Source organism: Microtus oregoni, unplaced genomic scaffold (genome assembly GCF_018167655.1).
Source record: "Microtus oregoni isolate MIOR12 unplaced genomic scaffold, Mior012 000015F_ref0000493, whole genome shotgun sequence".
Classification (NCBI taxonomy): Eukaryota; Metazoa; Chordata; class Mammalia; order Rodentia; family Cricetidae; genus Microtus; species Microtus oregoni.
The window spans coordinates 4,945,727-4,955,985 of record NW_024543074.1 but is presented as its reverse complement, the minus strand read 5'-3'; the positions used below and the strand labels follow the sequence as shown (position 1 = coordinate 4,955,985).

Sequence of the window (10,259 nt, the reverse complement as noted above, 5' to 3'; positions counted from 1 at the left end):
CTGGAATTAGCTCTGTAGACCAGGCTAACCTTGAACTCAGAGATCCGCCTGCCTCTGTCTCCCAAGTGTTGGCATTACAGGCCTGAGCCAACATGTTCGAGTTGGCATCTTTATTTCTGATGCACCCTCTGTTCCCGGCAGTTTAACAATCTTGCCTATTCACCACAGACCTTGCTGACTGGCTCATTGCCAAGAGCGAATAAGAATGCGGGGCATGAAAAGAAAGACAGGCAAGGAAATGCCTGTGTCTCCCAGGGCGGCGGCTCAAACCTCAAAGACAACCAAAAAATTCTCTGTGTGTATGCGAGGCCAATATAAGTAATTTGAATACCATTTACATTCTGTCGGTTCAGGTTATGAGGATCCTGAGGAGGAAGGAAGGCGTGCAAAGTAACTAGCTGACCCAATGCTGGAGATGCAACACTTTAATCTACCAATGGCTCGTAACACTGCACAGGGAGTCACAGCTCCCAGGTTCCTTCCAGGTCAAAGGAAGTTCCAGAAATATTTAGTTGCTGGTCCCTTGCCTGTGAGAACAGGGTAAGTAGAGGAGAAGGGCAGGTGCCCTCCTGTCACTCATAGATCCAGTTTTGTGCACAGCTCTTGTAATCCACCAGCTCCTCAGGCTGAAACCACAAGCGGATCTCCTTCTCTGCACTCTCCACAGAATCGCTGCCGTGAATGATGTTCCTGGGCGGGGAGAGAGATAGCATCATTACCAAAACCCAAAAGATGACCCTGCCCACAGTGCCCTGCATGCCCACTGCTGAGATCCGAAAGCATAACAGAAGTCAGAGGCCCTAGTACTTCAGAACATGTCAAAAGAATGACTATCTGTGCGTGGCCTCCCACACAAACACTGCCAGAGTGCGAACTTCAGGAAAGCTCTGATCAGCTTCTACATTCAAGAAAGGCATAGGAAGCCGGGCAGTGGTAGTGCAAGCCTTTAATCCCAGCACTTGGGAGGCAGAGGCAGGCGGATCTCTATGAGTTCGAGGTCAGCCTGATCTATAAAGAGCTAGTAGTTCCAGGAGAGGCTCCAACACTAGATAAACCCTGTCTCAAAAAAAAACAAAACAAAAAGGAAGGAAGGAAGGAAGGCAGGCAGGCAAGCATAGGAAATGGGATTAAATAAACACAGGGACCATCCAAGTCAGCCTCCACCTTCAGAAGCAGGAAGACAAAACTCCCATTTAAAAGTGACCTGAGCCAGACATTTGCTTTGATCCCAGCACTTGGGAAGCAGAAGCAGCATGAGGATCTCTTGAGTTCAAGGCCAGCCTGGTCTACAGATCAAGTTTCAAGACAGAAGACAGTCAGGACTGCACAGAGAAATCTTGGAGGTGGAGAGGGAGAGGGAGATGATCAGAAAGACAAAGGAAGGAAGGAAGGAAGGAAGGAAGGAAGGAAGGAAGGAAGGAAGGTCAGGAATTCAAGAATAGCAATTTTGAGGCTAGCTAGCATACTTGAGACATTGTTTCAAAATACAACTAAACTTGCCTGGCATGGTGGCTCATGCCTTTAATCCTAGTACTTGGGAGACAGAAGCAGGCAGATCTCTGTGAGTTGAAGGCTAGCCTAGTCTACAAAGCGAGTTCTTGGACAGCCAAGGCTACACAGAGAAATCCTGTCTCAAACAAAAACAAAAACAAAAACAAAAAAATAAAAGCAAAAAAACTAAGCTAGGGGTGGAAGAGATGGATCAGTTGTTAAAAGCACTGGCTAGTCCTCCAGAGGACTTGGGTTTAGTTCCCACCATCCACATGGGTCTCAAAACTATCTGTAACTCCAGTTCTAGGGGATCCAATGCCCTCTTCTAGCCTCCTCGGGCACCAAGAAATAAAAGTAGTACACAAAGATACAGGCAGGAAAACTATCCATATACATAAAGAAAAAGGAAAGAGTAAAAATGAACTTTAAAGGATAAAATATATAGGGGGCTGGAGAGATGGCTCTGTGGTTAAGAGCACTGGCTGCTCTTCCAGTGGTCCCGAATTCAGTTCCCAGCAACAATATAGTGGTTCACATATCATCTGTAGTGAGATCTGGTGTCCTCTTCAAGCACGCAGGCATACATGTAGGCAGAACACTGGATATGTAATAAGTACATCTTTAAAATAAAAGAAATTGACCCACAGATAGTATTATGTTCGTTTCTAGCCTTAGAGGCCCAAATACTTGTGGCAACTAACACAGATTTTGGATAAAGGTAAAAAACACCAATTCTTACCTGCCAACTTGGATGCAAAAGTCTCCTCGAATGGTTCCGGGTTTAGAGTCTGCAGGGTTGGTCTCTCCCAGCATCACCCGGCCTGTCTTCACCACATTCAGCCCCTCCCAGACCTCCAAGGACAAAAGAATACAAGGTCAAGGAAAAAAAACACTCTCAGTAGAAAACCTGGCATCTGGTGATTCAAAATAAAAGAAAAAGCCTCGAAAATAGGGCCCTCTCATTCACTAATAGAATGCCTGTATTTCCAGTACTAGGGATGCTGGCCACCCTTCATCTGGACTCTTATCCTCCCCAGATCCATTCACAGGGCGGTCAGTGGCCTTTTTAAATGCTAAATATTACCACTGAGGTAATCCCAACACTCCAGAGGTAGAGGAAGGTAGATGGATCTCGGTAAAGTCAGCCTGTTTGTTGTTCTACATAACAAGCTCCAGGATACAGTTATGCCTATATAGAAAGACTCTGTGCTGCAGACCCCAAGATGTGGGAGATGCCAGAGTCTCCAAAGGCCCAGAGTTCAATTCCCAGTAAGCACATGGTGGCTCACAACCATTTATAATGAGATTTGGTGCCCTCTTTTGGCCTGCAGACATACATGCAGACAGAATACTACATACGTAATAAATAAATAAATCTAAAAAAGAAAGAAAAAAAGAAAGAAAGAAAGAAAGAAAGAACAAGCCAGGCCCAATGGCTCCCTCTTCCTGCTGCCTTCAGATCCAGATATAGAACTCTAACTACTTCTCCAGTACCATGTCTGCCTGCATGCAGCCATGATCCCCACCATGACGATAATGAACTGAACCACTGAAATTATAAGCAAGGCCCCAATTAAATGCTTTCCTTTATAAGAGTTGCTGTGGTCAGTGTCTCTTCATAGCCATAGAACACTGACTAGGACAGATCCTGCCACAAAAAAAACAAAATAAGTAAATAAAATGCTAACTATGGTACCTCCCATAACTCCCCAGGACTGGTGAGACCTAAAGCACAGCTGTGACATGATGTGCACTTCTCATCCTGTCTTCCTTCTTACCAGCATCCATCCCAACCTCCTTTCTCTACTTTGAAAAGTAACGTTGTATCTGGTGTGGTGATGCAGGCCTGTAATCCCAGTACACTGAATAGGAAACTCCAAAGCTCCAAGACAGCCTGGATTATTTGAGGTTAGCCTGAGCTATACAGCGAAATATAGGTCACAAGGCTGGGTTACAGATTAAGACCCTGTCTCAATAAGTCATTTTCAGAAAGAATGTCTTGCAGCTGTATCTAAGTGTTTAGAAAGGTGCTTGGCATAACCATAGCAAGCTCACTCTTGAAACTATGTGTGGTACTGTAATACACTAAGCTCCCTCTGTTCCATGGGAATGCAATCAAGCAGATCGCTCCTGATTTCTACCAGTCTCGGGTAGTGGAAAGCAAATGTACACTTTCTTTGGTGGGTCAGAGAGTGAACTTTCACCCCACTGCCACAAAGAGGGTCTGGTGCCCAACACAGGAAACGCAACACTCACTCTGCTCTACACCCAAATGAGACACTCTCATCAACATCCCACAGACACACTCACCATAGCAACCACTGGTCCTGAGTGCATGTACTTCACGAGGCCAGTAAAGAAGGGACGGTCCTTCAGGTCGATGTAGTGCTCCTTGAGAAGGTCCTCTGAAGCCTGTCACAGGACAGACAGTGAGAACTAGCCCCAGGCCCTTAACAATCAGTAGGCTAGTTGCTTCCCTCATTCCTCCTGATGGTGGAAACATGAGCTCAAAGCTAGAGGGTCAGTTATAACAAGATTTCATCCTCTACCTCACTAACGGGGAGAAGTGACAAGGCTGCACAGAGAAACCCTGTCTTGAAACACACACACACACACACACACACACAAAAAGGGAGAAAAGGGAACCCACTGTTAAAAGTAACAGTACAATGACTTTCTGTTCCCAGAAAACACTTCAACTAAAACGTTAGATGGAAACATGAAAGGTAGTCTCTGTATTAGATGAGCATTAAACTGACCATGGCCATCTCCCAGGGGCACCTGACATTTATTCAAGGGATAAAAGTCCAATGCAGTGACCACGTAATTAATTTCCAGAGGAACCTAAACTATCTAAAAGTACATGACATATAGCAATAAATAATTTTGCTAATAGAGAGATTGCTCAGTAGTTAAAAGCATTGGTTGTTCATCATGAGGCCGGCCCAGGTTCAATTCCCAGCATCCACATGGCAGTTTACAACCATTTGCAACCAGTTCTGAGGGTTCAATGCCTTCTGACCTCACAGACACCAGGGACAAAAGTGGTGCACGAACATAAGTGCAAGCAAAACACCCATATCCATTAGAGGGTTTAAATTTAAAACAACAGGGCTGGAGAGATGGCTCAGTGGTTAAGAGTACTGCCTGCTCTTCCAAAGATCCTGAGTTCAGTTCCCAGCAACCACATGGTGGCTCACAACCATCTGTAATGAGGTCTGGTGCCCTCTTCTGGCCTGCAGGCATACAGGCAGGCAGAATACTGTGTACTTAATAAATTTTTAAAAAAAATAAAAACAAAACAAAACAAAACACAGAATGAATTAGAGCAGGGTATGGTATCAACCCATCTATAATTCCACCACTCAGAAGTCAGAGGCAGGAAGATCAAAGAATTCAAAGCCAGTCTCAGCTGCACAGTGAATTTGAGGCCTGCCTTGGAAACCTAAGATCCTATCTCAGCAAGGAGGGTTGAGGGAACGGGAAGGAACAAAAGAGAGGAGAAAAGCAAAGAGAAAGAAGAGAATTAGAGTCAGGTGGTGGCGGCGCACGCCTTTAATCCCAGCACTCGGGAGGCAGAGGCAGGCAGATCTCTGTGAGTTCAAGACCAGCCTGGTCTACAAGAGCTAGTTCCAGGACAGGCTCCAAAGCTACAGAGAAACCCTGTCTCGAAAAGAAAAAAAAAAAAAAAATCAAAGAGCGAGCGAGCAAGCGAGAGCTAGAACACACACATGCAAGACTGGTATGTGGGAACAAATCAAGTCAGCTACAGAGCAAACCATCTTCATGGGCACTCTGTTTGCACCTACGCAGCCTTGCCATGGTACAGCAGTGCCCCTAGGTTTGCACATTTCTGCACAACTACATACATCATACAAAGCATATTGGCACTTTAGGGGTACACACAATTAGCTGCCAAAAGGTACATTCAGAATGTCCTATCCTGGTTGGTCATCACTTGCCAAAGCAAAACTTTATAAAACAGGGATACAGTCTGAGCCTGCCCATTCTAATGGAGGGCTGGTAGAAGTACCAACTAAGACATGCAGACTTGGTTTTCCTCCTTTCCCATGATACTCCATTCTATTCACTGGTTCCAATAATTTTTACCCTGGAAAACTGACCATAAGCTTCTATGGGGGCAGGGGGATAATCTCAAGTCCATAGCAGATGGACTATCCCTTTAGAGTCATGTCAGATCTCTCTCCCCCATTCTTCACCAAACCCATGTCCTCAAAAGAAATGTCTGGGTAAGAGAGGAAAATGTGCTTAGGGACCAGAGAGACTCAAGTGACAATGTCAGCCACTTCACTGTATGTGCTAGTAGGCACATTATCTGACCTCCTCAAACCTCAGTTTCCCCCAAGCAACTATAGGGAAAGAATTAAGTACCTCTCAGAACTGCCATGACAGATGGAAAAGAAAACTGTGTACTTCACATATATTATTGTGCTTAACAAATAACTGGTTCATTTCATTGTGCCTTCAGAACCTTTGCTGCTATGCAACCCCACACCCGACTCTCATAATGCCACCATGTTCTCCCCTTAGCATTAACAACAGCCTACTCCTTACAGTAAAAAATTACATAAGAACAAAATTGCCAGGCAGTGGTGGTTCACAACTTTAATCCCAGCTCTCAGGAGGCAGAGGCAGGCGGATCTCTGTGAGTTCAAGGCCAGCCTCATCTACAAGAGTGAGTGCCAAGAGAGCCAGGACTATACAGAACTACACAGGACTACAAGATGGTTATCTTGGGGGAAAAAAAAAGACTAAATTAGTGGCTGGAGAGATGGCTCAGTGGTTAAGAACACTTGCTGCTCTTGCAGAGGACCTGAGTTTGGTTCTTGCACCATATCAGGTGGGTCATAAGAATTTATAACTCCAGTTCCAGGGCTATACAGTGAGATCCTGTCTCAGAAACAACAGCAAAATAATAATAAAATAAAAACTCAACATTGAAAACACAAACTCAAAATACACTAGGAGCCAAAAGTGTATTGCTTTAATGTGAAAAAATATTTGGAATTCACATCTTATAGATTTGTTTGAAGAACAGTTCTTGGGCGATCAATCCTTGGTATTTATTAAAATATTGTTATCTGGGTGGCTCATGCACATAATCCCAGGACTCAGAATGCTAAGAAAGGAGGATCACCAAGAGTTGCAGAACAGTTATGGCAAATATATATATATATAGTAAATATATATATGGCATTTTAGAATTATTTCTTTTCTCTGTTTTATCAGGAAAGCCGCCCAAGCAAAACTGCACTTTTCCCCACAAAGCCCCATGCCTCATGTTTGACTCATATTCGGTATCTATCAGGTATAATTAGTGAAGCAAAGACAACCTACCTCAAGGAGGATAAGGGCTGAAGGATAGTCTCTAAAATTATTGGCTTAGGAGGCTAGAGACCAAGAGCTCCAAAATATCCAGAGCTGAGTCAGAAATTATAGCTCTGCAGAAATGTGTGGGATTCTACATTGCTAGGGGAAAAGACTATTTTTGAAAGCCCCAAATGACTTGGTTTGTTCCAAGATTCAGCTAACATGCTTAATCACTGAGAGGTTTTTGGATTCTAAGACACCCTGCCATGAAGATGTCTAGACAGGAAACAAGGCAGACCCAGGAGCTATCCAGCAGCATTCTGCTGTGCTCCAAAGAGTCAAAATAGGAAGCATGAGATCCACTCACCTGCATGAATTTCAAGCCAACAAGGCGGAATCCCTTCTGTTCAAAACGCTTGATGATCTCTCCCACGAGCCCCCGCTGGACTCCGTCAGGCTTGATGGCAATGAAGGTGCGTTCAGTGTTGGCCATGGTCCTGGAGAGGCAAGCAGGGCAGTGAAGGAGGACTGACTCTCTACCCTCATCACAATCCTTCTCAAGCAGATTAATCTCTCATAAAACTGGCTTTGCTATATTATGTCTACCCCAAGTCTCTCTAGTAAAATCCCAGTCCCTGCCCAGTTCACTCAGCAATGGATTATGATCCCGAAGTAGCCAAGGGCTCAAAAGCTGGAACTATAATTTCTATTCCACTTGATTCCATAAGCTCCGATTGACCTTCTACTGTGTACTTAACACTGCAATGGAACTAAAGGAGATGCAAACCTAAGACCCACACATTAAAAAGACACCACTTTTTTCAGTAACATCAGGAGAAACCGCATAGATATGGTTTTCCTAGTGAAAGTCACAGCTGGTACAAGACAGTGTGAGCTACAGATTAGAACGCTATGTCATGGCAACCATCTTTGTTTTACAAAGAATGAGCTTGCCCAGCCCTATGCAATCTGGGATACACCTTAGGGTGTAATGAGAAAAACCAAGTCTGAGAATGCATGCCAGTAAACCCACCACTAGGAAGGCTAAGGCAAAAAAGGACAGAGGATTCCAGGCTGTCCTGGGGGGAGGGGGAGAAGGAAGAAAAAGAGGAAGAGGAAGAGGAAGAGGAAGAGAAAGAAGAAGAAGAAGAAGAAGAAGAAGAAGAAGAAGAAGAAGAAGAAGAAGATGATAGAGCTGAGAGTAGTGGGCTAGATGTGGTTCCCATGTCAGCGGTCCCAACCTGAACTGAGCTACATAAGAGATGCAATGACTATGCTCCATCATGGGTGGGGAGGCGCTCATGAGGCCCATGGCCTTACCCCTGCCTGGGGAGCTACTGCTGATTGATGGTTGTGGGTGAGTGGGTATCATTTTCTTCATTGGTGCAGCCAAGAGCAAACTGTCCATGGTTCAGCAAATAATTCCTCCATCCACGAAGCAAGCAGCTCTAACTCGCCGTCACTCTCGCCCGCACTCACACACATACACGCATGAGAAAGAAATCCAAGACATGAAGGTGGGAGGGGACCTGGTGGGAAGGAGTTCGGCAGGAGAACCGAAGAGTGTAATGGGGGACGGCTAGTACACAGATGCACAAAATTGTCAGAGAGAATAAAGGACAAAAACCATGAAAGTCCATTATGTAAGAATAGCGGTTAGCATTTATTAAACCATGCATTAGGGGAAAAGTGCAGTGTGTATTGTGACTAGCCACAGCACAATACCTAACACCGGACATTGTCACTGGAGGAAGACACCTGGAGAGTATCCGTTCCAGAACCTTCCTTTTCCAGGGAATACAATCACACAAGATGAAAGGAGACTCCACCTTGAAAGACAATACCTAAGAGGATAGCAACACTAGCTCCTGGCTCTGCCTTGGTGAACTTGAGTTAACCTTTAATTTTAAACCTTAAGAATGGGGCCTGAGCTAGCTAGACGGTTCAGTGGGCAGAGGTTTTTGTACCACAAGCCTGAGTTTGGGAACAAGCCTGGTCCACAAAGTGGTCTTCTGGTGTTCACATGGATGCTAAGGCATGCATGCACAAGAACACAAAAATAATACATGATCTTTTAATGAGTGCTGTCCTCCCCTCTCCCACCTCCAAGGTCTGGGACCTGCAACAAAGAGTTGATCTATTCCATCCCCTATCTTTGATACCAAGCCATGGGGCCTCACAGTCAACAGGAGCAAAGAGGATGTCTCAAATGTTCAATTCTGCCTTCCAAAGAGAGACAGAACCGGAAGACTGACTAGCTGGAGAATCTCTGAACGAGATGTGGAGAAAGCACAGATTCCTCAGAAATGGCCTACCATGTCAGAAACAGCCCCTATAAAAGGTTCTGCATGCACACCGATCGATCACACACACATATACACACGCGCATTCATTCATTCATTCGGCAAGCACTGTGGGAGCTCCAGCTCTGTGCCCAGCACCGGGCTGGAAGAAGAATGAGACACAGTCTTGCTGCCGCAGTCTGACAGGAACTGCGGCCACAGACAAAGGCGAGCACACACGTGGCGTGTCAGGCTGACAGGTCTGCACCTGCCCACACCCTAGCCCTCGATCTTCTTCTTCAGCGCCTCCCAGAGAATGCACCCTTCCCTTTATTTAACACCCACCTCGCTCTCCGCTCTCCGCCCTCCCAGGCCCACGACCCGTCCCCTGCTCTCAGCACCTGAATCCCTCTCACCCCTTCAGAAGCCAGGTCTCTCACTCCTGCTGAGACTGCCCGCACCGGAAACGCGACCTGGGCTCACGTGGTTCCCAGCAGCTGCTCACGCGGAACCTTTCGGTCGGTGCAGTTTTGATTCCGGAGAACCCTTTGGGCAGAACACCACCAGGCGGCCCTTCCTCTGGTGAGTAGGGTGTCATCCTAGGGAGCACTCTTCCAGGGTTTAACTTCCTTCCGACATTGGGTGTGGTTTTTGTTTTCGTTACTCCCTCCCCCCCCCAACCCCCCCCCCCCATCGCTGGCGGCCATGTTTTGTTCCTGTCCTGCTGTCGAGTGACTCACTTCCTCCAGAGAAAATTTGGTTTCCCGGGAGGTGGCGCTCACACTGCGTGAAGTCCAAACTCGAGCCCCAGTAGGACGGTCACTCCAGCTCCCCTTCGACCTGTCGAGCAACAAATACAGTAAATACTATGTGCGCAGCAGGCACCATTCTAGAACCTAGGGATAAAGCAGTGAGCTCACTTGAGGCTTCTGGTAGGGTTGAGAATTGGGACAAACAATAAAAAGAAATTGACAGTGAATACACGGTGTTACGTAAGTACTGTGAAGAAAGAATAGGGCAGAGGGGAAAAAAGGCTGAGCAATCTCTGCAGAGTGATAATCAAATAGACCTACATGAAGTTTAGTTATAGAGGAACAAACCTATTATTACCAGAGAGCTGGGAATTGCAGTGAGCACTGAGTGGTAGGAAACGCA

The 10,259-nt window shown here is 45.8% G+C and overlaps 1 protein-coding gene across 2 annotated transcripts; it reads right to left on the bottom strand.

Moving 5' to 3' along the window:
• Positions 1-410: 410 nt before the first annotated feature.
• LOC121456529 (nucleoside diphosphate kinase A) lies at positions 411-9,676 on the bottom strand. 2 transcript variants are annotated; one of them, XM_041664769.1, is made up of 5 exons: positions 9,521-9,676; positions 7,190-7,319; positions 3,802-3,903; positions 2,231-2,343; positions 411-690 (listed from the first exon to the last, which is right to left on the bottom strand). In XM_041664769.1, exons 2-5 carry the CDS (start codon positions 7,313-7,315, stop codon positions 573-575), a joined length of 459 nt encoding a protein of 152 aa, XP_041520703.1. In that variant the 5' UTR covers positions 7,316-7,319; positions 9,521-9,676; the 3' UTR covers positions 411-572. The 2 variants fall into 2 exon arrangements, with proteins under 2 accessions (XP_041520703.1, XP_041520704.1); XM_041664770.1 differs by having other exon boundaries at positions 9,506-9,548.
• Between the last annotated feature and the right edge of the window lie 583 nt (positions 9,677-10,259).

What these genes read in the sequence shown, in the direction of transcription:
- LOC121456529 (XM_041664769.1), bottom strand. Translation starts at nt 7,315, where the DNA reads ATGGCCAACACTGAACGCACCTTCATTGCCATCAAGCCTGACGGAGTC. An exon ending in CAGGACCAGTGGTTGCTATG is followed by an intron (nt 2,344 to 3,801) that starts GTGAGTGTGTCT and finishes TTGTCCTTGGAG; the next exon opens with GTCTGGGAGGGGCTGAATGT. An exon ending in TTTTGCATCCAAGTTGGCAG is followed by an intron (nt 691 to 2,230) that starts GTAAGAATTGGT and finishes CTCCCCGCCCAG; the next exon opens with GAACATCATTCACGGCAGCG.